Here is a 26,262-nt window from a genome sequence, read left to right on the forward strand (position 1 = left end):
TCCCTATCCACAATTGTTAAAACACAAAGAAGAGCCCCATTCAGATTGATATGATCAGGTATATCCCTCTAGCAAACCACAGAAGGTTCACTAAAGACAGTAGCCAACTGGAGTGGTGCCTTCCCCACATCCGAGGCATCTCAAGTAGCTACTCTCCCTCTCCTTCCATAAAATCATAGAAGTGTAGGACTGGAAGGGACCTTGAGATAATCTAGTCCAGTCCCCTGCACTCAAGGCAGAACTATGTAATAACTAGGCCATTCCTGACAGTTGTTTGTCTAACCTGCTCTTAAAAACCTCCAATGATGAAGATTCTACAACCTCCTTAGGCAATTTATTCCTGTGCTTAACCACTCTGACAGTTAGAAAGATTTTTCTTAATGTCCAACCTAAAGCTCCCTTGCTGCAATTTAAGCCCATTGCTTCTTGCCCTATCCTCAGAGGTTAAAGAGAACAATTTTTCTCCCTCTTACTTGTAAAAACCTTTTATGTACCTGAAAACTGTTATCATGTTCCCCTATCTCCCCCGTGTCTTCTCTTCTCCACACTAAACAAACCCAATTTTTTCAATCTTCCCTCACAGGTCATGTTTTCCAGATCTTTAATAATCTTTGTTGTTCTCCTCTGGACTTCCTCCAGTTTGTCCACATCTTTCCTGAAATGTGGCACCCAGAATTGGACACAATACTTCCGCTGAGGCCTTATCTACAGGGAGTAGAGCGGAAGAATTACTCTCATGTCTTGCTTACAACACTCCTACTAATACATCCAGAATGTTTGCCTTTTTTGCAACAGTGTTACACTGTTGACTCATATTTAGCTTATGATTCACTATAATCCCCAGATCCCTTTCCACAGTACCTTTTCCTAGGGAGTCATTTCTCATTTTGTACACGTGCAAATGATTGTTCCTTCCTAAGCGGAGTACTCTGCCTCTGTCCTTATTGAAATTCATCCTATTTATAGAGCCTTGAGTGGATACAAATTTATACCCGCAGATATAAATCAGTATCTGTAGGACTATCCCAGGAAACATGGCGGCAAAAGGAGCAGAACACAGGGCCAACGCTCCCAAGAGCCAGCGCCCAGCACCGGCAGTTCCTCCGGCGTGGCTGTACCGACCCCAACCCCACCCACTGGGGCGGGAACTAGACTCATCAGCAGCTGTCCCTGGTCTCACTCCCCTGTGTTCTAGCAGCACGCACGTTCCCAGACAGGAGATGCAGACAGCTGTGTGGAAGGGACGGGGCAGGGCTGGGGGCGAGGGACGGTACAGCCATGCAGGAGGAGCTGCCACACTGGGTGCTGGCTCCTAGGAGCAGCGGCCCCGTGCTTTACTCCTTTCGCTGCTGCGGTATCTGGGAGAGCACTGCAGTTCCACAGATATAAATTTGTATCCATGCAAGGCTGCTTATTTACTTCAAACCATTTCTCCAGTTTGTCCAGATCATTTTGAATTTTAATCTCACCCTCCAAAGCACTTGCAACCCCTCCCAGCTTGATATCGTTCGCAAATGTTATAAGTGTACTCTCTATGCCATTATCTAAATCACTGATGAAGATATTGAACAGAACTGGACCCAGAACTGATCCCTGCAGGACCCCACTCGCTACGTCCTTCCAGCTTGACTGCGAATCACTGACAACTACTCTCTGGGAATGGTTTTCCCAATCAGTTATGCACCCACCTTAGAATAGCTCCATAGGCTGTATATCCCTAGTTTGTTTATGAGAAGGTCATTTGAGACAGTATCAAAAGCCTTACTGAAGTCAAGATATACCACATCTACCACTTCTTCCTATCCACAAGCCTTGTTACCCTGTCAAAGAAAGCTATTAGGTGGGTTTGACACAATTTGTTCTCGACAAATCCATGTTGAGATTGTTACTTATCACCTTATTATATTCTAGGAGTTTTCAAATTGATTGCTTTATTATTGCTCCATTATCTTTCTGGGTACTAAAGTTAAGCTGACTAGTCTGTAATTCTCCGGGTTGTCTTTATTCCCCGTTTTTTTAAGATTGGCACTATATTTGCCCTCTTCCAGAACTCTGGAATCTCTCCCATCTTCAATGAGTTTAAGATAATTGCTAATGGCTCAGACATCTCCTCAGTCAGCTCCTTGAGTATTCTAACAGGAGTTCTCAGGACAAATTTTTTGGTGGCCTCAGAATATGGCCACCAACTCTTGCTGGTGGCCGAACTCACACTTTTTCCATAAAATACTTAATTAGCTTTAGGAAAACCAAATAAATATGCACAAATTACAATAATTTGGATGTGTATATATTTATTGCTAGCTAGTAAGTCTGTTGTGAAAAGTGATACTTGTATGTTTGTTTATATCACTTTTCACAGCAGTCTTACTCAGCCCTGGCAAGCTTAGGGACAAATTAAGCCCTGGGGAGGCAGTGGGGACATGGGGAGATGGGGGTTGGGAGAGGTAGCAGGGGGCTGGAACTTGAAACCTTGCTGCATGAGCCTGAAGCCTCGCGGCTGGAGGACGGGGCCCAGGGATGGAGCTTGAACCCGTGTGGCCAGAGCCTGGGGCAGCCCGCTGTTGCGCAGCCAGAGCCACCCCAGGGCTGAAGCCCAAAGCCTGAGCCCTACCACCCCTGGGAATGCAGGGAACTCACTGGCCGCCTGGTCCTCCAGCATTGTGCCCCAGGTGACTCCAGAGGGGGCAGGACCCAATCCCTCCTAGTAGCCCCAGCAACCAACATCAAGGCAGTGCATCCAGGAGCAACAGGGAGGGGGAGCCCCCCACTCACCCATCACAGCCCAGGAGGCTGTGGCAGTAAGAAAATCCCTTAGTAGCCGCAACTGAGAAACACTGTTCTAGGATGTAGTTCATCAGGCCCTGCCACTTGAAGACATCTAACTTATCTAAGTAATTTTTAACTTGTTCTTTCCCTATTTTGGCCTCAGATCCTACCTCATTTTCACTGGCATTCACTGTTTTAGACATCCAATCATGACTAACCTTTTTGGTGAAAACAAACAAAAAAAATAAATTTAGCACTTCTGCTATTTCCACATTTTCTGTTGTCTTCCCCCCGCCCCCTCATTGAGTAACAGGCCTAACCTGTCCTTGATCTTCCTCTTGCTTCTAATGTATTTGTAGAATGTTTTCTTGTTACTCTTTATGTCTTTAGCTAGTTTAATCTCATTTTATGCCTTGGCCTTTCTAATTTTGTCCCTGCATCAATGTTCCCTCTAATTTTTTCCACACGTGTGGAATAAATTTTGTTATGTGCACCAAGGTAATGTGTGGATGTGCGCTACCAGTAGAAACAAAAAAACCTAGATATAACATTTTTTAAAAGTTACAAATAGGGATAATCATGCCAGCAGGACAAGTTCGGAATTTTAGAACTCACTACTCAAAGAATTAAATTTAAGAGAGAAATAACAATTATGAAATGCAGAGACCAGTCAAAAAACTAAAATAACACATTTTGAAAGAATAAAATTACAGAGAATATATGTGCATTGCAGGAAGTACCAAGAACTAACAAACAACAACAGAGTTGGGAGACATGCGAGACAGATTGAGAGCGAGCTGCTGGGGAAGTTTCTGAGAGACGCCCGCCCGTTTGCTGTCTCTTTAAGGCACTCGTTGATAGCTCTCCTCCTCCTGAACCATGTTCCCCTTCCCCCACTCTGCAGAGATGGGGTACATGTGCAGGGGGGAGGGGGGAAAGAGAGTGAGTGTATGCTGGCTGCTGGGGAAGTCTGAGAGACCATGCACTGTCTCTTTAAGGCACTCACTCACCCGAAGGCTTGTTCAGACCTCAGAACTGCTGCATGTCCTGAGCCCTGTCCCCTCCACCCTGCTCTCTGGAGATGGGGTACAGGGGCTGGGGAACATCGTGACATCAGTACCCTCCTTTTCCCACTCTGCGCAGCCAGCAGGAGGGTCCTGGGAGCAGCTGCAGGAGCAATCTGGCTGCAAAGCTGCAGGGGGGAGGGGCACCTAAACACACACTGCTGGCTGGATGTGCATGGCTTTGCTAATCAACTGCATGGCACTTGAATCTCTCGTAGGCAGCTGCCCAACCGCCCAGCTTACAGGGAACACAGCACATGTTTGTGTAGTTTGTTTAGATTCATTCTTTGCAATTTGACCTTTTTTTGGTAGGACTCTTCTTTGAGTTTCAGATCATGGAAGATTTCCTGGTCAAGCAAGCATGCTCTCTTGCCAGACTTCTTATCTTTCCTGCGCAGTGGGATAGTTTGCTCTTGTGCCCTTAATGTTGTCTCTGAAAAACTACCAACTCTCTCAAACTGTTTTTCCCCTTCGACTTGCTTCCCATGGAATCTTACCTACAAGCTTCCTGAGTTTGCTAAAGTCTGCCTTCTTGAAATCCATGGAAATACCATAATAGAGGCTCAACTTAAATGTATACCCCACTTTAAAAAACATAGTAAGAGAACCAAAAAAGAGCCACCATGGTTAAACAACAACGTAAAAGAAGCAGCGAGAGGCAAAAAGACATCCTTTAAAACAGACGTGGGGAAACTACGGCCTGCAGGACCATCCTGCCCGGCCCCATAGCTCCTCTCTTCCCCACAGCCACCGCTGCCGCGCGGGCCGCACTCTGGCCCACCACTCCCGCTGGGCAGCATGGGGAGCGCAGCTGGCTCTGGCCGGGTGTCGTGGCTGCGAGCTCCTGCTGCTGGTAAGGGGGCGGGGAGTGGGGGGGTTGGGTAAGGGAGGTCCTGAGAGGCAGTCAGGGAGGAGGGGGCAGTTGAATGGGGCAGAGGTTCTGGGGAGGTGGTAAGGGGATGAGGACAGGTAGGGTTGGGAGTGGGAGTCCAGGGGGGCCTGTCAGGGGGCAGGGATGTGGATAGAGATCGGGAGGGCAGTCAGGGGATGAGGAGCAGAAGGCAGTTGGATAGGGGGTGGGAGTCCTGGGGGGGGGGGGCTATATGGGGGCGGAGGTACCGGGAGGGGGCGGTCAGGGGACGAGGAGCAGGGAGGGTTGGAGGTTCTGAGGGAGGGGAAGTCAGGGGGCGAGGGCCAGGCTGTTTGGAGAGGCACAGCCTTCCCTACCTGGCCCTCCATACAGTTGTGCAACCCCGATGTGGCCCTCGGGCCAAAAGGTTTGCCCACCCCTGCTTTAAAAAGTGGAAGATAAAGCCTAATGAGGAAAATAGAAAAGAGCATGAACTCTGGCAAATGAAGTGTAAAAATATAATTAGAAAGACCAAAAAAGAATTTGAAGAACAGCTAGCCAAAGACTGCAAAAGTAATAGCAATTTTTTTTTTAAATACATCAGAAGCAGAAAGCCTACAAAACAACCAGTGGGGCCACTGGACGATCGAGATGCTAAAGGAGCACTCAAAGACAATAAGGCCATTGCGGAGAAACTAAATGAATTCTTTGCATCAGTCTTCACTGTTGAGGATGTAAGGGAGATTCCCAAGCCTGAGCCATTCTTTTTGGGTGACAGATCTGAGGAACTGTCCCAAACTGAGGTGTCATTAGAGGAGGTTTTGGAACAAATTGATAAACTAAACAATAATAAGTCTCCAGGACCTGATGGTATTCACCCAAGAGTTCTGAAGGAACTCAAATGTGAAATTGCAGAACTACTAATTGTCATCTGTAACCTATAATTTAAATCAGCTTCTGTACCAAATGACTGGAGGATAGCTAATGTGATGCCAATTTTTAAAAAGGGCTACAGAGGTGACCCTGGCAACTACAGGCCAGTAAGCCTCACTTCAGTACCGGGCAAAAAGGTTGAAACTATCGTAAAGAACAAAATCATCAGACACATAGATGAATATAATTTGTTGGGAAATAGTCAACGTGGTTTTTGTAAAGGGAAAACCAATCTACTAGAATTCTTTGAGGGGGTAAACAAGCATGCGGACAAAGGAGATCCAGTGGATATAGTGTATTTAGATTTTCAGGAAGCCTTTGACAAGGTCCCTTACCAAAGGTTCTTAAGCAAAATAAGCCGTCATGGGATAAGAGGGAAGGTTCTCTCATGGATCAGTAACCGGTTAAAAGTTAGGAAACAAAGGGTAGGAATAAATGGTCAGTTTTCAGAATGGAAAGAGGTAAATAGTGGTGTCCCCCAGGGATCTATACTGGGCCCAGTCCTATTTAACATATTCATAAATGATCTGGGAAAAGGGGTAAACAGTGAGGTGGCAAAATTTGCAGATGATACAAAACTACTCAAGATAGTTAAGTCCCAGGCAGACTGCAAAGAGCTACAAAAGGATCTCTCAAACCTGGGTGAGTGGGCAACAAAATGGCAGATGAAATTTAAAGTTGATAAATGCAAAGTAATGCACACTGGAAAACATAATCCTAACACTCTCACACACACACTCTCTTTCTATATGTATATATACACATACACACACACATGCACAATGATGGAGTCTAAATTAGCTGTTACCACTCAAGAAAGAGATCTTGCAGTCATTGTGGATAGTTCTCTGAAATCATCCACTCAAAGTGCAGTGGCAATCAAAAAAGCAAACAGAATGTTGGGAATCATCAAGAAAGGGATAGATAATAAGACAGAAAATATCATATTGCCTCTATATAAATCCATGGTACGCCCACACCTTGAATACTGCTTGCAGATGTGGTTGCCCCATCTTAAAAAAATATATATTGGAATTGGAAAAGATTCAGAAAAGGGCAACAAAAATGTTTAGGGGTATAGAATGGCTTCCGTATGAGGAGAGATTAACAAGACTAGGACTTTTCAACTTGAAAAAGAGACGACTAAGATGGGGATATGATAGAGATCTATAAAATCATGAGTGGTATAGAGAAAGTAAATAAGGAAGTGTTATTTACTCCTTCTCATAATACTAGAACAAGGGATCACTAAATGAAATTAATAGGTAGCAGGTTTAAAACAAACACAAGAAAGTATGTTTTCACACAACGCACAGTCAACCTGCCATTACTATAACAGGGTTCAAAAGGGAGCTAGATAGAGTCATGGAAGATAGATCCATCAATGGCTATTAGCCAGGATGGGCAGGAATGGTGTCCCTAGCCTCTCTTTGCCAGAAGCTGGGACTGGGTGACAAGGCATGGATCACTTGATGATAACCTGTCTGTTCATTCCCTTTGGGGCATCTGCCATTGGCCACTGTCAGAGGACAGGATACTAGGCTTGATGGACCTTTGGTCTGACCCAGTATGGCTGTTCTTATGTTGTTATCTTTATTCCGCTGTCTTCCCTCCTACAATTCCTTAGACTCATGAATGCTACTATTTCATGCTCACTTTCACTATGGCCCAGCCTGTTATTGATATAAGGTTGGGCGTAAAGTGGAAAAGAGAAAGAATTGCAAATCAGGGTAAGAGTGGAGACAGTTGAAGTTGAGATGATGAGCAGAGTGTAGATGGGGTTTTAAAATCACTCAACTGCTTATTTTCTTGTTTTTTACAATTTGTATTGGTAGGCGATGCAATCTTAACTCACAGTTCACTGTATTTTTGGTGGGAAACACAAGCAGGATTATAGCCAAGAGTGAGACAATTTCATTTTAAGTAGCCCATTAATTTTAATATGCTATTATATTTGCCAACATAGGATATTCTAATCGGCAAGTATTCCACCTCATGTATCTACTCTCTGTGTGCGCAGTTATATATTCCATTTGCTCCAAAAGATGACTTTCTTTACCAGACCCAATACCCAGATGGCTATAAGTTAGGAACACTGACTAAGGAAGAGGTCCGTAAATGCTTAGACACTTCATTTTGTAGAAAAACGTACCCTCACAACTTCAACAGATGATTAGGATCAAATATATATTGCTTTCTAATTTTATTTTGCATGCATGCTTTTATTTTCACATTGATAAAAAGAAAAAAAATCTGTGAATAGTGGTTTCTCTGCTCGCAGCTGGGAAACAAAAAGAAAAACACTATATACCCTCAATACATGACATCTTTCCCTTACTTAGCCAAATGAAGACTCTAATCATGAATAATACAAAAATAAAAACAAACATTTGAAACTATAGCAACGGTACAACATTCAAAATTGCCCCCTCCTGGCAATCCTTAAAATGGAATGAACAACCAGTGATAGGAATATAAATGTCTTGGAAATAGGTAGAAAACTTCTCATTTATTCCCAGAGCTTCTTAAGCATTTTAAACATGTCACAACTAAGATTATTATTAGCCTCCACATGTAAGAAAAAAGGGAAATTCACAAAGTGCAAAAGAATATGTTTTGGGGTATTTTCCAGACTCTAGATTATCCCACATAAAAGCAGTATTATCACGAATCAAAGTTGGTTGAAGCCTGAAGAGAAGGCAATTTCATCGCTGCTTCACTCTCTTTTTATAATAAAAGGGATGTAGTCTTTTGAAGATATTTTACCAGTGTCCCCAGGCCAGACACAGTGAAATGAATTAGATCCAACTTCTGATCTATCTGTAACAAGGGCTTACCTAGTGATTCTAAAGGAACTTTTTCAGATTGATCAAACAGGGGATGGAGGTTGCCGCAAGCCCCTAAATCTTTATATTAACAACTGCTTATAGGTTACAGATGATATTTCCCCTGTAGATGACATCTGCTAAGGACTGAAAAGTACCCGAGGCCCCATGTTAATTGTAGGGCATAGAGAAGTTGAATGGCTGTGAACGTGGCATAGCAAGACAGAGACAAAGCTGAAAACGAAACCAAAGAGTCCTGATTCTAGTCCTGCTCTAACGAATGAACACCACATCCACCTACAACCAGGGGGAATAGAATTCAGGGCCTGACTGTCTCCTGCACTAACCATTAGACCATTCTGCCACTTGAATATTCCATTTGTCTTGCTCATTTTTCACTATGTGACTCAAAGCAACAGAAAGCTTTGCCAAGGAAGCAGAAAAATATATATATAAGCCCCAGTAGTGCTAATAGCTGACTCTTTGGCATTACCTCTGTTTGTTAAAACAACAGTCTTGATCTCCAGTTAGCAAGTGGTTTTAATGAATGCCATCAAACTTATCCATGTGACCCCAATGCTCCTTTCATTCAGTTTCAACATGAAGCCCTGATGGGTTTTTATGCAGTCAGAATGGCCTCCTCACAACCACATAGCATGGATTCAGCAACTTAGGCCTAGTCTACAATGGCAATACTAAAGCACTGCCACAGCAGTGCTTTAACGTGGCTCACAGGGTCACGGCAGAGCTAAAAAAACCCAAAAACCCAAAAACAAAAACTACCTTCACAAGGGACGTAGCTCCCAGAGCTAGTGCACTGCCTACACTAGCACTTTACAGCACTGAAACTTGCTGCACTCAGGGGGGTGTTTTTTCACCCACCCGAGCGAGAAAGTTGCAGCCCTGTAAATTGCCAGTGTAGACAAGCTCTTAAATTGAGTGTTGGTATAAGTGAACTGGCAGCAGTTTGAGGCACCAGGAAGAATATGGTTTAGGGGAGTGAGGCTTCTCCACATAGCAGATGGGTAATGAACAACAAAGATCTTTACTGTATACACAGTAACACAAAAGCCAATCTGGAAGCTGTCACTTTTTTTCACAGATCAGAGGACAGAGGGGCTAAAAGGAAAAAAAGAGGCCAGAAAAAGACAGGGCTGGAACAAGGGAAGGCAGCAGCAATGCAAGAGATTTGGAAATCCTATCCCCAAGTGCAGAGATAGGGAGACTCATGTCCCCCAAAAGCCCCTCAAGTAGCTCAGAATCTAAGAGATCTCCCTGAATTTGCAGGGAAAGGTTCCCCAGCACTGAGGGGTTTTTGGAGGGCATGCATCTCTATCTCTGGCCTTGGGGATAAGATAGTCAAATCTCCAAGCATCTTTGCTTTAAGTTTAGTGAAAATAAAGTCTCTTCTACAGGGGAAAATAAAGATATTTCCCCAAGTGCATTTTTGTGGGGGAACTCCACCTCCTTCTACTTGTGACTCAGAAGAGCAGGGTTTTGAGTGGGGAACAGTCTCTCTCCTCACGTCAGGTTTTTGTTTCATTTTGGTTTTGAGAGGAGGGGGAAGAGTGGTGAATTCTTCCTAGGTATCTTTTTTGTAGGTTCAAGTTGGAAGAAGTTACCCCAAATCTGTCCCTCTCCCCCTCAGCACTACCACTTTCTACATAGACAATAACCTGTCACGTGTCTACTACAGCAATTCTCAAAACCCAGATTCCCACTAAACAACTGATAAAACCTACACTCATGCACATGAATGATCTAAGCATGCCATCATCCACATACATCTGCCAAAGCATTTACACTTACTAGAAACATATCTGCTAGTCTAGTGGTTAGGATTTGGCACACACTCAGCCATGGTCAGGGAGAGAAACTTCTTGTTAGTCCTGCTTTAAGAAGGTGGGTTGGACTAGATGACCTCCTGAGGTCTCTTCCAACCTTAATCTTCTTTGATCTCAACATATTAACATAAAAGGTCAACATCAATAAAATAAGAGTTATGATCTTTCAGAGCCTCATCCTCCCTGACTGAACTAACCTCGTTATCTCCAGACTGTTCTGGCCTGCATATTTATACCTGCCTCTGGAAATTTCCATTACATGCATCTGATGAAGTGGGTATTCACCCATGAAAGCTTATGCTCCAATACATCAGTTAGTCTATAAGGTGCCACAGGACTCTTTGTTGATCTTTCAGGAAAAGTCACAAAACAAATAAAGTTTTTATAATAAAACAGCAATTTAAGACATCTTAAATTAAATATACTTAAGCCGGATCATAAGTGGTTGAGGGGATTTCAAACTAGTTATAAAAGAATTAGAGAAACCTCTGCAGGACCTACTATATCACAAAGAAACCACTAGATAGATACAATCACCTCCCATTTTACTACTGATTAAGGGAGCAAGTCTGTGCCCCAACTTTGTCAGAAAAGTATACATAATGGCACAAGCCCTAAGGCTATGTCTAGACTAGCACTTTAGTTGATAAACCCTTTGTCTGTCAGGAGTGTGAAAAAACACACCCGACAGACATAAGTTTCACCAACAAAAACACCAGTGTAGATAGCGCTATGTTGGCAGGGGACACTCTCCCCCACCATTCGTGGGGGATGGCTTAATTAAGCAGACAGAAGAGCTGTCTCCTGTCGGCATAGAGTGGCTACATGCGAGACCTTACAGTGATTACAGTCTGTAGTGTTGACATAGCCTAAATAGAAACCTTCCACCTACAGTCCTGCAAACAAAATTCTGTGACTTCTGTTCTGCTGTACATGTAGAACAAAAGTAAGATGAACCCCACCCTCATTAGCATATCAAAAAAACAACTGCACTTCTGGCTCCATCTCAACTAAAGCAGCAACAATCCTACTGCAAAACAGTGAAGGAGCAAATCTAAATCTGAATAAGCACTTATGAATGGATTAACAGCAGTCCCAGATCTCCCAATATTAACCTCCAACCAATGGAGGAAACTTCTCCCAGAATAACTGAAATGAATAGTGATCAGGACACTACATCAAAAGCCAGGACACTAATTAATGCAGTGGCTCTCAATCAGGGGGTACGTCAACTCATCTAGATGTTTGCCTAGTTTTACAACAGGCTACATAAAAAGCACTAGCATATTCAGTACAAACTAAAATTTCATACAGACAATGGCTTGTTTATTCGGCTCTATATACTATACAATGAAATGTAAGTACAAATTTATAATCCAATTGATTCATTTTATAACTATACAGCAAAAATGTGAAAGTCAGCTATTTTTCAGTAACAGTGTACTGTGACACTTTTGTACTTTTATGTCTAATTTTGTAAGCAAGTAGTTTAATTGAGGTGAAACTTGGGGATACACGAGATAAATCAGACTCCTAAAAGGGGTACAGTCGTCTGGAAAGGCTGAGAGCCCCTGAATTAATGTATCTGGAAAAAATAAGATCAAAATCCAGACACTACAATGCTGCGGCTCCCTGCACGGAACTACCACACTAACCTCCCTGCCGCGAAATGGGAAGAGCTAAAGCCGGCTCCCACCAAATACGAATCCTGTCCATAAGCTAGCGGCGGACGCTGGGAGACCCAACGCACAGCGCCACCGGAGAGGAGAACAGAACAACCCTCCAGCCAGCGAAGAGACTGAGCCAGAGGGAGCGCCTGGCCCGGATCGGGAGCGCCTGGCCCGGATCCGAAGCACGGAGGGTGAGAACCTGCCTCAAGTGACCGGCCCCGAGCCCAGACTGCCCCGAGCCCACGGGGAGGGGAGCGAGCAAGAGCCAGCTGAGACAGAGCCTGTCCTCGAGCATCCCGCCGAGCGTCTCCGGGCTCGGGGGGGGGGGTCTTTACCCGGGCTGGGGGCACAGCTCCGCACTCAGGGCCCGGGAGGGGAGGGGGAACAGCCCTGGGCTTTCCCTCGCGCCCCCTTCTTAACACCTACCCCGCTGCCCGACGCCATGTTGAACGTGAAGTGAATAAGGAACTAGTAAGTGCCGTACTCCGGCAGCAAGAGTCGTAAAGTGAATCAGTCCTCCCGAGTACCATAGAGCGGCGGCCGCCATAGTTAGAGCGTAACGTCATTCTCTGAGATGAGACGGAGAGTGGCGGCCGGAAGCGGATGTTCGGGGTTGCGTAGGCCGGGTGCCTGCGATTGAGTATGAGTAACTTTTGAGCTTATTTTTGTGCCTTTCTGGGAAGTCTCCTGAGCCTCCCTGGTTCCAGATAGTCTTCCCCGGTGCTGACCCGGAACAGCTCTGTCCTGTTGGCTCCGGGACGCTCTAGTTCTGCGGAAACGCATTATAGGTCCTGAGACTCTATGGTTAGAGAAGGTGAACTTTCTATCCTTAACCGTCCTCTACTCTATGGCTGTAATGAGGCTGAGTCCTCCAGGCAGGGTGCCAGTGCAGAAGAGTGTCCCTGGCCCCAGCGCTGCTCCTGCCTCCCCCGGGGGCTCGCGGTCAGCCTGTGGCCCTGCGGAGCTCGCTGGGGCCGGGGTGCTGAGGTGCCGGCCCCAGCCCCGCACACGTGTCTCGCCCCCGCTCCCGGCTGCGTAGCCTCGGGTCTCCCCGCACCCAGCGCAAGTCCGGGGCGAGTTCCCGCCGGGAGCCTTCGGATAGCGGCCTGCGGGATCCAGCTACCTCCTGAGCCATGAACTGGCTGCGCCCCCTCGCTGCGTGGGGCTGCCGGGTGCCCTTCGGGGCCCAGCACCTGGCACCGTCCTGCGCCCTGCGAGCCTTTGCTGCCCACCCCCAAAACCAGGTGAGGCCCGCTCCGGGTGGCGGGCCCTGCCCCAGCCCCAAGGGACCGTCTGCCTCGATCGGACAAGGAGGGATAGCTCAGTGGTTTGAGCATTGGCCTGCTAAACCCAGGGTTGTGAGTTCAGTCCTTGAGGGGGCCACTTAGGGATCTGGGGCAAAAATTGGTCCTGCTAGTGAAGGCAGGGGGCTGGACTCGATGACCTTTCAAGGTCCCTTCCAGTTCTAGGAGATTGGTATATCTCCAATTATTACCTTTATCTCCAATTATTACCTTTAATTAAGGCTTTGTCTTTCAGACAGGCTCTGATTCCCGGGAGGAGACGTGGGTGTCGGAGCCTAAGCCAGGCAGAGCCCACGAAGCTGTAGAGAAGCAGTGAGCTGCATGGGGCTGGCACCTGGCTCCTAACCCAAGTTCTGATACTGATGCTGTGTGGCTCTGGGTAGCTAGTCACTCTCTCGGTGTCACTCCTGTTCCCATCTTTATTGATGGTGAAAGCATCTCCTGGGGTATTGTTTGTGTTAATGAGGTAATTAATGTGTCCAACTGACTTTCAAAGTGTTAAGTGCTATGTGAGCATTAAGTGTTACTACCAGCGTGTGCCCTGAGTACAAACGGACAGTCAGTACGGACTAGAGGTTCCAATGTGTGATGCTCTATTTCAGGGGTCTGCAGCCTTTCAGAAGTGGTGTGCAGAGTCTTCATTTATTCACTCTAATTTAAGGTTTTGCGTGCCAATTTTAACGTTTTTAGGTCTCTTTCTATAAGTCTATAGTATATAACTAAACTAGTGTTGTATGTAAAGTAAATAAGGTTTAAAAAATGTTTAAGAAGCTTCATTTAAAATTAAATTAAAATGAACCCCCCCGGAACAGTGGCCAGGACCCGGGCAGTGTGAGCACCACTGAAAATCAGCTAGCGTGCCGCCTTTTGGCATGCATGCTATAGATTGCCTACCCCTGCTCTATCTTGATCCCAACTAAAGGACTGGGTTAGATGAAAGCAGCAGATCCCAGGCAAGTTGTCAGTGCAGCCCTCTGGTGGGCAAAGCTTGGAGTCCACCTGTTGCAGGCTCCCTGCAGATTGTCCAGTAATGCTGGCAGGGATTAGTCTGGCTGGATAGAAAGTGATGATAATTCAGATTTGGGAGCCTTCTAATTTATCAGAAAAGCCAAAACAACTAACTATATTTTCTACTCTGTTGTCAGTGGGTGTCAATGGCTCCCAGATTCCTGTGCACTCTAATGGGCTGCTAAGAATCTATTGGCTGTCCTGCTAACGTTTAAAATGTCAAATGCAAGGAAAAGCAAGAATTTGAATTACAGTGGAGCTGTTATTTGCAATGTTGTTGTAGCAGTGTCGGTCCCAGGATATTAGAGAGACAAGGTGGGTTAGATAATATCTTTTATTGGACCAACTTCAATTATTGGAGGGTACAAGCATTCAAGTTACAGAGAGCTCTTCTTCAGGTCTGGGGAAGGAAATCAGATTGGGAACTGATAAGGGGGAAGAACTTCATTCTCAGAACCCCAAAGGTAACTGCCACCTCCTTATAGTGGAGCTGTTAGTAACTAAGGAAACCTCTTGCTGGCCTTGTAGGTCCACCAGTTGAATTGACATCAGACAGACACTCAGGGGTCAGTATCCTACTCCATTTATCAAAGCCTTTTCTCTGTCCCCAGGTGGCAGAGGGTGTGGTAAAGCTCCAGCAGCCAAAGGCACAGCTGGGAACTGATGAGGGGAAAAAGAACTTCATTCTGAAAACCCCCAAGGTAACTTCCTACCTCCTTCAGGCACATGGGTCTCTCATGGGTTGCTTCCTTTCCTGGTTACCCCACCCCATCTCTACTTAGGTGTTCCGCCCACTGAAACAAACTGCCCCTTTCCTGCTTGTTATCCTGCTCTTTATGGTAGGGTGTACAGTTTTTCCTCAGCTCCAGCCTCTCAAGCATAGGCGCCGACTTCATGTGCTCCAGGGCTGGAGCACCCACGGGGAAAAATTGGCTCCCTGCCCTGCCCCCCATCTCAGCTCACCTCCGCCTCCTCACTTGGGCGCACCGCTTGCCTGCTTTTCCCCCATGGCCCCCAGCGCTTGCGCTGCAAAACAGCTGATTCGTGTGGCAAGCAGTGGGAGGGAGGGGGGAGGAGGAGGAACACGGCGCACTCAGGGAAGAGGCGGGGCCAGGGCGGGGATTCGTGGAAGGGGTCCAATAGGGGCAGGGAGGGGGCAGAGTTGGGGCAGGGACTTTGGGGAAGGGGTTGGAATGGGGGCAGGGCAGGGGTGGGGAAAGGGTGCAGTCGGAGCCGGGGGTGGGGGGGCACAAGCACTCACCACCGCAGAGGAAAGTTGGCACCTATGCTCTTGAGCCTAAGCCTCTTCCTCCTTTTCCCATTCTGTTCCCTCTTCCCAATTGACTCTTATGCCTAAGGGCATATCTAAACAAGGAATTAGTGCATGACAAATGGGGGCATAAGTCTACAATGCTCCAGCATGCCACATGCCAACTGTTCATGTGGACCCTGTGCACTAAAAGTTCCCTAGTGTTTCAAGCAGCAGTAGGTCCAATGAATCATCAACTTCCATTATTCTAGGCCTAGCTGACCCTTGTTATAGCGCCAAACTTTTGGGCTCAGAGCTTTGAGCAGCCGTAGGAGCTGGGAACAGTTTAGATATTGGCTGGTTTTACTGTTGCAGGGTGGTGGGTATAATTCTTCACTTTTAAGATTTCTCACGCACTTCCCTTTGGTTTGGGCTCTCAGGGCACCAGGGACTACAGCCCCAAGCAAATGGCCATCCGGGAGAAAGTCTTCAACACCATCATCAGCTGCTTCAAGCGCCATGGGGCTGAGGTCATTGACACCCCTGTGTTTGAGCTGAAGGTGAGGGTAGGGGCTGCATGACATCTGGGAGGGGGAAGTTGTGCTGCTGGAGGTGCTGATCCCTGAGTCAGATGTGATCCATAGGTTTGTGGTTTTATGCCCCTTGCAATTACTGGGTGCAATTTAAATGGCAGTAGCTGCTTTTATTGTGACCCGAAGGGCAGATGCCCTAAGAATTCAGCTGTGAACAGCTCCTGTGGCAAGTGAGCTTCTGTGGTAAAGCTGGAGAGGGTTAGATCATCTGACCGGGGTTAGATCCAACTGATCACCTCTAAAATCAGGCTCAAGGATTCTCCCTGCTTTCTTTCTAGGGGTTTCTTGCTCCTGCTTTCTGCTTCTGGAGCTCGTCCTCTCTTGGCTGACAGTTGTCTTGCTTTTCTGTAGGAAACTCTGATGGGGAAGTACGGGGAGGACTCAAAGCTCATCTATGACCTGAAAGACCAGGGGGGAGAGCTGCTGTCTCTTCGCTACGACCTGACTGTATCCTGCCAGAGTTCCGGACTTTGGGAAGCACCACCTCATCCAGGGGTTGCTGGTGTTTCTTAGGCAAGAGTGCATGGGGTGGAGGTGAGGTGAGGACATGCTGGAGACTTACCTCCTCCTAGCTGGGGAGGAACATGCATGCTAATTCCACTTTGTATTCATTCCTCCCCAGTGTTTCCAAGCCTACCTGTAACTGCCTCCATGCCATTGCCCCTGGACACCTCTGTCTCCACTCATCCTCATCCAAACTTCCGTCCCTCCCATCTAGACTACTGTAGCTCCGGCTCTAGGATCAGCTCAAGCCTTTCCAACTCCAGCACATGGAGAATTACTACTCACCACTAGACACCCAGAATGGTGACTACATCACCCCATCCTCAAAACTAGCTCCCGGGTTACTTCAAGGTCTGTACATAAAAACCATCCATGGGCTTGCTCTAGTGTACTCCCTGGACATTGAACCTTCTCTCTCTACTCCTTCCCCATCTGCCTGCACTCATCTGGGCTAGCCTCCTTTCTGACTCTTCACACAATCTCCCTATTCTCAGTGAAAGAGCCGTTGCCTTTGTTACTGTTGGCAAATGGGTCATCTATCCAGGACCTTGGTGCTTTACTGACTGCAGCTCTGTCCAAATTTCACCTGAAAGGCATCTTTGCTCCCTTATCTCTGGCCTTTAATCTGTCACTGTATTATATATGTAATCCCAGTTTGTATCATAGCAGCAAAGGACATCTGTTCAAATGACCCACCAATGAGGCTGGCTGTTAACATGGTGTGATTACTAGGAAGATGTCCTCATAGGGACTGAGATTTTACTGTCCATTAGGACAGGTGGCCACAGTTTGCAGGTGACCTTCAGCATGGGCTTTGCTGTGGGGTTGTGTTGTACTGGCCCAGCAGCTGTCTGTAGAGTGATAATCGGGCTGAATGGCTGGCCCTGGACTCTCCAGGCCACAGGAGATTCCCTCTAGGTTCCATCCTTAACCCTTTGTGCTCAGGTGCCCTTTGCTCGTTATTTGGCAATGAACAAAATCACCAACATTAAGCGCTACCACATTGCCAAAGTTTACAGACGGGATAATCCGGCCATGACGAGGGGCCGCTACAGGGAGTTCTACCAGTGTGTGAGTACCGGCAGCCTGAGTGCTCTCCATGCCGCGGGGAGCTGTGTGTCTGGGCCCAGGGTTTCCTGTGTGGGGTCTGGGGTTCTGGCTCCCCACAAAGTGTGGGGAACAGGACAGGGAGGAAGAGGGCTCCGTGTGTGTCTGGGGCCTGTTGTGCTGACAAGAGGGGTGTCTCACAGATAAGATGCAGTGAAACCCTTTTTACTGTTACAACATCAAACAGTTAAGTGTGGTCCAAGGTTTTGTGACTCCCATTGTAACAACCACCATTACCAGTCTTTTTAACCTTTTATTAAAAATACAGGAAAAGAAGGAAAAACAGTTAATTCATTTGAAATGCAAAGTATTAAGTCAGGCTTAACAATATCCCTTATTCCCTTTAGCTGTAGAGTCTGAACAGGGGAATCCCCTAACTAAAAGTCTGTCAGATGAAATGAAATATGTTACTAACCGTCCTTTTGGGGGGGAAAAGAGAAAAAGTTAGTTAAGGTGGGCTGGAACTGTTGTTGTTGAAGTCCACTCCTGTTTCTTTAAGAGAAAAGAAAACAAACACCCAGAATTGCAAAGGTAGAAAATGCTTCTTCTGTCCTGGGTGCTGATTCTCATTTGCAACCTCATTGCTGGTGAAAATCAAACCCAGCACACTCAGAGTCCTGGCAAACTTGTACCAGCATTAGGCTGTTGAAGGCGTTGCTTTTAGCTTGCTTCTCTGGTCACAGGCTCAAAGCAGTGTTGCAAAAGATGGTGTTGTCTTGGGAGGCTAAGTCAGACTCTTTAGACAGAAAAAGGAAAGGGAGAGGAGAGAGAAGAAATAAGGTGAGGAAGGAAAATGACACATGAGGGAGGGTGACAGCATGAATGCAAATCTCACGTTCTGAGTGGACACAGCGATGTCATCAGTTCCCTCTCTCTGGCCCAGTCTGATCAGGCCGTGTCTCAGCATCAGGTTTATGAAGACCCAGTGGTGTCCTGGTGGATCCCAGGAGATGGTGGGGGTGGCAACCATGATGGTAAAGCTCACACCTTCCAGTCCACATGTCCCGTCCCATCCCCCTCTTCACCAGGAGCTTTACAGTTCCCTTAGCACAGTGGTTTAACTTAAACAGTCCAGTTTATCTTAATCTGGTTGCCTCCAACTTGTGCTAACTTTCATAAACAAGGGCTTTCTGTAACAGGCTGAATTGGACTTCTGTTACCTTGGACAGCTTAGAGTACAGGTCTCTGCACAACAGGCCTGGGCTCCCCTTGGGGTACAGGGAACGGGGTGCAGCATCGGGAGCTGTGTCTCTGGGGATCCTGATTGCTGCTGGGGTGTCCCAGCTGGGTTACACTGCCTGGATTCTCACTTCCTCTTCCTGTACCCCAGGATTTTGACATCGCTGGCCACTTTGACCCTATGATTCCTGATGCTGAGTGTCTGAAGATTGTGCATGAGATCCTGAGCATGTTGCAGCTCGGAGACTTCCTCATTAAGGTAAAACCATAGCCCATTGGTTTAATAAAGTTACAAGTCTGCCCAGGCAAGAATGTGCCTGCCCTCCCACCCATCCCCCACTCTAGTGTGCCCTGCATACGAGAGAGCCTCTGAAGGAAGGGATCGGGGGATTTTGACTACTGCTGCTTCACGGACTGCTGGAGTGATATAGAAACCAAGTGGAAGTGATTCAATCTTACTGGGAGGCTCTGTTGGGATCTGATTTAGAGTGTCTCTGCTTCCCACCCCCAGATCAACGACCGGCGCATTTTGAATGGAATGTTTGCGGTATGTGGCATTCCAGACAGCCTGTTCCATAGCACTTGCTCTACCGTGGACAAACTGAACAAGGTAATGCTCTGCGGATTTCCCAGCCCTGGCTGGCAGACACTGACTGCTGTCTAGCACTGCCCTAGCCCTCAGGGGTGTATGCTCTGGTGGGAGGACTGTGATCCATCTCCAAATGCGTAGGATGGAAACACCCACCTGAAGCAGGACTTTCAGAGCTGACATTCTCCATGGCTCTCCCAAGTGCCAAGAAGTTTGGATTCTGTCCTTGGGCAAGTTGCATCCACTCTCTGTGCCTGTACTTTCCCATCTGTACAATGGGGATAAGACTTCCTGCCTCTCCAGGGGTTTGGAGGGATTAGGGCTCAGATCCTCAAAACGTCTGCTAACTTCCAGTGAAATAAATAGGCCCCTAACTCTCAAATACCTTTTGAGGATCTGGTCCTAACTCATTAATAAAGAGCTTTGAGAGTTTAGAATGAAGGCACCAAATGAGAGTGAAATCTATTGTTAATTCTTCTGGGAAGGTTAGAAATGGGAGATCTCTAACTGGATTAGCCACCAGGCAATGGTCTCCCCTTTCCTGCAGTTTCCTCACGGTGTGTTCTGAAGCCATGGGGTAGTGTTGGTGTGGAGGAGGAAGCTGGGGAAGGGATTTTGCATTCCCAGGAGCAGCGGATTCAGCCAGGGAAGCTGTGATTAATGTTCTGATCTCCTCCACCCCAGGCAACATGGGAGGATGTGAAGAATGAAATGGTTGGAGAGAAAGGTCTCTTGCCAGAGGCTGCAGATCGCATCGGGGAATACGTTAGACTGCATGGTGAGTTCTGTGGAGCTGTGAGACTTGGTTCCCTGTCCAGCCGAGAGTCCATGTGGGTCGCTTCACCTTCCCAGCAGCTATTCCAACTTCCTTGGTCTCTGCATGGGGGGGACGTGTGTGTGTGTGTCAGTCAGTCAGTCAGGGTTCCCCAGATGTTTAGCTGACTTGCCCAGGCCAAGCTGACTTGCAGCCTGGGTGTCCCAGGTGGGATGCATGGTCAGTATCCCCTGGGAAGGAGATAGAGATGCACAAGGCCGAAGGAGTGAGCAGGTAAGTGTGACCCAGGCTGGGTGGAGTGAGTCCATAGGAGCTTGGCCACACCATGTCGCCCTCCCTGGTATATTTCAGGTGTGTCTCATTTCAGCAGGTGGGCTGGGTCTGATTGAGCAGCTGCTCCAGGACCCTAAGTTGTCCCAGAACAAGCTGGCCCGGGAGGGGCTGGGAGACATGAAGCTGCTGTTTGAGTACCTGACCCTGTTTGGCATCGCAGATAAGGTGAGTGGTGGAGGGACACTGACCCAGGCCTGGCTGGATCATTTGTTGTGCCTGGTAATGGGATTCCCCTCCTGTCCTGCAGATCTCCTTCGACCTAAGCTTGGCACGGGGTCTGGATTATTACACTGGGGTGATCTACGAGGCCATCCTGCTGCAGCCTCAGAACGCCCGTAGGGAGGAGCCAGTCAACATGGGCAGCGTGGCTGGAGGCGGCCGCTACGACGAGCTGGTGGGGATGTTCGACCCCAAGGGGCGGAAGGTGCCCTGTGTGGGAGTCAGCATCGGAATCGAGCGGATCTTCTCCATCATGGAGCAGGAGGTGGAGGTGAGTGCCATCACAAGTACACAGAATGGCCCACGACTGTGGGAACCAGCCAGGGGGTGCAGGTAAGGTGGCCACTTTCTGTAGGATACCTGACACATTTGTTGCAGAAATTGGAAGATCTGTAGCAGATGAGACATGGGACTGCAGTAAAAGAAAGGATAGGCTTGTGGTTGAATGAAATGCAGGAGATCTGAATCCTCTGCTACAGGTTTCCTGGGCTTATCACTTGAATTAGAATTTTCACTACAGTAGGGCCGGGACGTAGGAAGTCGAGTTCTACTCTGGGCTCTCTCACTCCTTAGCTGAAGCTTGGACCAAGCTGCTTTTTCTGTCAATTTCCCTGTCTGTACATTGGCATCCTCATTTTGGCCTTAATCTCCCTGTGCCTTGGTTTTCCATCAGTAAAATACTTGTCTCCCAGGGCTTTATGAAGATAATTAACTTAATGGTTGTGAGCTTCATACTACTATGATAGATGGCGGAAAAACCCATGAGGAAATTAGTAATTCTCTATTTAGTTTAGGGTTGGGGTGATGTGTGGTAAATAAGACGGACGGAACTCATTGTCTGGTGAGGCTCAAAAAAATTATTGCACAGCTGCCTCATCCCCAGAGCAGGTCTAGTGTGTGCTCAGAATGAGGCAGGGATCCTGTGGAAAAAATAGTACATAATGAAATCCAGAGTCATGGTGCATGTGCTCAAGGCAGATAAATTAAGGTTGCACAAACTTGACTTTGCAAAATTACATTGAACACAGTTTGGTGGGGTTTTGTTGTTGTTTTTCATGTAATCTCCCTGTATAGCCTGTGTTAGGAAAATGGTGGCATTCTCCAGTAATATGTACAAGGGGTGGGTGAGGCGCAACCGTCAGGTGCCTTGGAGCATATGTCTTCACGAGCAATAGGATGTTTCCATATGTTTCATTCACAACTCTGTTCCTGCTCCCAGGCTTCTAAGGAGAAGATCCGGACGACTGAGACGCAGGTGCTGGTGGCAACCCCCCAGAAGAACTTCCTTGATGTGAGACTGAACCTCATCTCTGAGCTGTGGGATTCTGGGATCAAGGTAAGACTAGGCAATTGGACTGGCCTAGTTGTGCTTCTCAAAGCCAGCCCTTAGAAAGGGGGGAGAGAGAGTGTCTCCGGGGAGAAGTGGCACAGCAAGACCAGACTCGCCAACCTCTTTGTTGTTTGGCTCTGACGGAGAAAGGCAGCTACTGGTACTGAGCCTGTTGCAACCATCCGTCCCAGGAGACTCTGTGCTAATGTCTAGAGCTCTGAGGAAAATGGTAATTCTGTTTCAGGAAGGCATTTGGAATTTCCAGTTTGGAACAAAACCCCAAAATTTCAAAACCTCTGAAAACAGAACCCAAAAAAATCACAATTTTGATCATTTCCAGATGAAATTCCACCCAGCAGGTTGAAGGGGAACTGTCAGCCTGCTAGGTAGGCTGCAAAAGAACTGGTATCCCACAAGGCAGGCCATCTGGTAGGAAAACCAGCCTAGCAGATGGGTTTCAAAACTTACCTGGTTCCACTGGAGCTTAGTCGAAATCAAACCACCTCCACAAAATGTTTAGATTTCAGCTAATCTGCATTCTCCACCAGAAAACCATCAACAAATTTCCAGCCAGTCCTAGCAATGAGTTTGAACTGGGTAGGGTTTGTCACTTTCTATTCTGTGTAAGCTCTTGAACACAACCACATTGCCTCCCCTTCTAGGCAGAGATGCTGTATAAGAAGAACCCCAAGCTGCTGAACCAGCTGCAGTATTGTGAAGACACGGGAATCCCTCTTGCAGCCATCATAGGAGAGCAGGAGCTGAAGGATGGAGTCGTCAAACTACGAGTTGTAGCTAGCAGGGAAGAGGTGAGGATGTCCTTGGATATTGGGGGTGGGCTAGGGCAGTGGTCCCCAACCTTTTCGTCTGGCGGGCGCCAGATGAAGGACCGTGGCAGCGGTCGAGCATCCGCCGAAATGCCGCTGAATTTTGGCGGCATTTCGGTGGCGAGGCCTCTCGATGACGCCGCTTGTCGGCGGCAAACAGCATCATCCAGAGGCGTTGCCACCGAAATGCCACCAAATTTCGGCAGCATTTCGGCAGATGCTCAACCGCCAGCCAGGACGCGGGCACATTTAGATGACCGGCACCGCGTTGGGGACCCCTGGGCTAGGTGGTCTGAAGGCTGCCTCCAAAACCCAATGAAAGGTTCTAGACAACACTCCTGGCTATTAGGGCCTCTTTAGTGATCTGCGATGCAAGCAAGAGCTCCCAGAGTTAACCCGGCTCTGGTACAGATTGAATCCTCTTTACAAACTGGTCTAAGTCCACAACGAACCTTCTTCAGAGTTACAGATCACTATAGCTCTCTGCTGAGCAGTCGAATCCTGTCCCTCGGGGGTCTGGAACAGGAAGTTCCTAATCATCACTCCTTCCACAAATGTCTCCTTGCTGGTCAGGGGATGTATTTTTATGGGGTGGTGCTTCCAGCGGGAGTTCATGGAGAGGAGGGTTTGAGGGATGGCAGAAGACAGGTCTGGGTGGCTGCAAGTGATAAGTGGGCATCCTGATATCATTGGGTGCTCGGGGCACTTCCCACGAGACAGTTCTATTGCTGTGACCAGTTCCTTCCTGTTTGTTGTGCAGGTCGATATCCCTAGGGAGAAGCTTGCTGAGGAAATCAGAAGAAGGTTGGAGTCCTAGAGCCCTTCTGTGGACAACAGCTTGACTCACTGGACCTATTTCCTGCCATGTTGATTGTTTCCAGCCATGCGATGCACTGGGGTTCCTAGGCCAGTAACATGGCACTGCCAGGCCATGATTCCGTGAGGATTTGGGCAGTGCTGATCGGGCTGAAGGCTGGCCACCTCCTGCTGCACTGAGATTAACCTTGCCCTATCAATCTTATGACTTGGTACAACATCTCAGTGTGTAGGGAGCGGACACGTTTTAAAGGCATAGGGCAAATTACCATCGGTTAGCCTTCTCAGGTTAAGTAGCATGAGGAGTGGGTCTGTTTTAATGTGTTGTAGTATGGTAGCAAGCTCATTGGTCAAAGCAGAGATCCTACATTTGCAATAAGGCAGATTCCCTTGCAATGACCTAGGACTTAGTGCAGAGTTAATTTGCTATCTTGAAGGAATTCACGCCTGCCAGGTCCTGCACAATGCCCAGATGCCCGTGCAAGTTGACTCAGCAATTTGCTATGTTCAGGCTTGCTGCAGGTGGCCTTGTGAGCATCCTCACATATCCAGAACCTCCATGGAAACTTGTCCTTAGAATCTTATCTGCCCTTCACCTGTGCGAGGCAGCTCTGAATCACTGGAAGGTCAGTCCCCATCTGTGGGGCTCCCTTTCTCCACCCCCAGTCATGGAGCTGAACTAGGAAATTTCTCTTTCCCCGCTCAGTGGGATGGGAGTACCACTACTGTCCAGGATACACATGAACTATGCTTCAAGGATGCTCCTCAGTATCCCTACATGTCATTGGGAGATTGGACATGATATTCCCATTTTGTGTCTGGGCTGGGCTGTTGGCCTAGTGCTGCACAGTAGCTACATCCCTCCTCCCAGGAAATGACCCCATTTTAGTGATCTAGTCTCTTCTCCAGTGGTTCTGTCTAAAGTGAATGAGCCGAGACTTTGGTTTCCATGCAAACGTGGATAAGTGATGTAAATAAAATACTGTGGGTTGCTGAGGATGTTTGATGGCTGTTTGCTGACTTCAGCTAGACCTGTAATGTGCTACACCTGAGTTATAGCTACTTTTGTGAGTTCCCAACTGGGATTTTCTTTTTGTTGCTTATAAAGGGTAGCTTCCCCAGTTTGCTAGAGCAGAATAGCTTTTTTTGAAAGCCAAGACTATTTTCAAATGTGTGAAACAGTCAGAGGTGAAAGTAAGCTGGTACAGCATACCGGCAAGAGCCAGTACGGCGTGCCGGACTGGACCAGCTTCTGTGGCAGTGATTTAAAGGGCCCGGAGCTCTGGCTGCTGCGGGGAGCCCCAGGCCCTTTAAAGTGCTGCCGGAGCTCTGGCAGCCAGGCTCCCGTGGTGATTTAAAGGGCCCGGGGCTCCCAACCACCTCTGCAGCTGGTAGCTCCAGGGTGATTTAAAGGGCTGGAGCCCCAGGGCCTTTCAATCTTGAAAGGCCACGCCTCTTCCGGTTGAGGCCATGCCCCCGCTCAGGACTCCGGTGTACCAGTAAGTCCTTTGTTACTTTCACCCCTGGAAACAGTGAACAGTAGAGCACAGCAGTCACTGGAATGATGGGCTGTTCCAAGTTCTGGTGTTTGTACAGCCCTTACCTAAGAATCTCCCTACAGGATCAGACCAATGGTCTATCTAGCTCACTGTCCCATCTTGTGACAGTGGCTGGTGTCAGATGCTTCCGAGAGAGTGAGCAGAACAGGACAATTTTTTTTTCAGTGAGCCATCCCATCATCCAGTCCCATCTTCTAGCAGTCAGAGGTCTCCAAGCACTTGTGGAGGAAAGAAAAGCCTATTTAGCACTTTCACCCTGAGGAGCTTGTCTACCTAGGAAAGTCTTAGCAGCTATACAAGTAGTATTTCCATTTTGCCCACCCCTTGTGGACATTATTATTCCACTGTAAGAGTGACTTTATCTTAAAACCCTTCCCAGGAGACATAAGGGCACTCTACTGAGAAAAGAGTGCCCAGATCAGTTTTATACTGGTATAACTGTGTAAAATTTCACACCTCTAGATCATAGAAACAAAAAGTTATTCTGTAGACAAGGCCTGTATGGCTCAGGGCTCCCTGAGGCTCTGTCCTGCCTCTGATCTCTGAGGACACCCCTTCTCAAGTCTCAGGGTTTGTGCCTGCATCTCTTAAGGTGGAATCATGTGACTCTCCCAGTCTCAAACTGGGTCTGGGGCACTAGCAGTTCTTACACTGCATGTCCAACTGGGTTTGGATACCTGCAGTTATTCCTGCTGAGAGCTTACAACCAGGAGCTCATTCGGTGACCCAAAACAGCCTTCTTAAAGCCAAAAGTATTGTTTATTTAGCCATGTGAACAAAGCATTCAGTGAAAAGGATTAAAGCAACTAAAAAGTCTACACACCCATTTCATACCTCTTGTCTAACCATCTTTGTGATGAGGACCCTGAGAGGTCTAGTTTTCCACACACACAGCAGTCTCCAGGGGTGTCCTCCTGT

The 26,262-nt window shown here is 47.5% G+C and overlaps 2 protein-coding genes across 8 annotated transcripts in view; one reads left to right on the forward strand and one right to left on the reverse strand.

The window, feature by feature from the left end:
- Positions 1-12,574, reverse strand: part of ZMAT2 (zinc finger matrin-type 2) — a 32,976-nt gene extending 20,402 nt beyond the window's left edge. The window contains exon 1 of one of the 2 annotated variants that reach the window (XM_045028316.1): positions 12,437-12,574. In XM_045028316.1, coding sequence (XP_044884251.1) covers positions 12,437-12,499 — 63 coding nt within the window. In that variant the 5' untranslated portion in view covers positions 12,500-12,574. Of the gene's footprint in view, positions 1-12,378 lie in introns of both variants that reach the window. The other variant, XM_045028317.1, reaches the window with a different exon arrangement.
- LOC123376374 (histidine--tRNA ligase, cytoplasmic-like) lies at positions 12,571-24,784 on the forward strand. Of its 6 annotated transcripts, none has more exons than XM_045028314.1 (13): positions 12,571-12,592; positions 14,876-14,965; positions 15,954-16,073; positions 16,458-16,553; positions 17,556-17,681; positions 19,048-19,155; positions 19,408-19,506; positions 20,170-20,263; positions 20,628-20,758; positions 20,841-21,083; positions 22,032-22,148; positions 22,805-22,951; positions 23,730-24,784. In XM_045028314.1, exons 3-13 carry the CDS (start codon positions 15,981-15,983, stop codon positions 23,784-23,786), a joined length of 1,311 nt encoding a protein of 436 aa, XP_044884249.1. In that variant the 5' UTR covers positions 12,571-12,592; positions 14,876-14,965; positions 15,954-15,980; the 3' UTR covers positions 23,787-24,784. The 6 variants fall into 6 exon arrangements, with proteins under 6 accessions (XP_044884249.1, XP_044884248.1, XP_044884247.1 ...); XM_045028313.1 differs by lacking the exon at positions 12,571-12,592 and adding an exon at positions 12,638-12,766; XM_045028312.1 differs by lacking the exon at positions 12,571-12,592 and adding an exon at positions 12,738-12,756.
- Positions 24,785-26,262: the final 1,478 nt, after the last annotated feature.

Source organism: Mauremys mutica, chromosome 8 (genome assembly GCF_020497125.1).
Source record: "Mauremys mutica isolate MM-2020 ecotype Southern chromosome 8, ASM2049712v1, whole genome shotgun sequence".
NCBI classification, from domain to species: Eukaryota; Metazoa; Chordata; order Testudines; family Geoemydidae; genus Mauremys; species Mauremys mutica.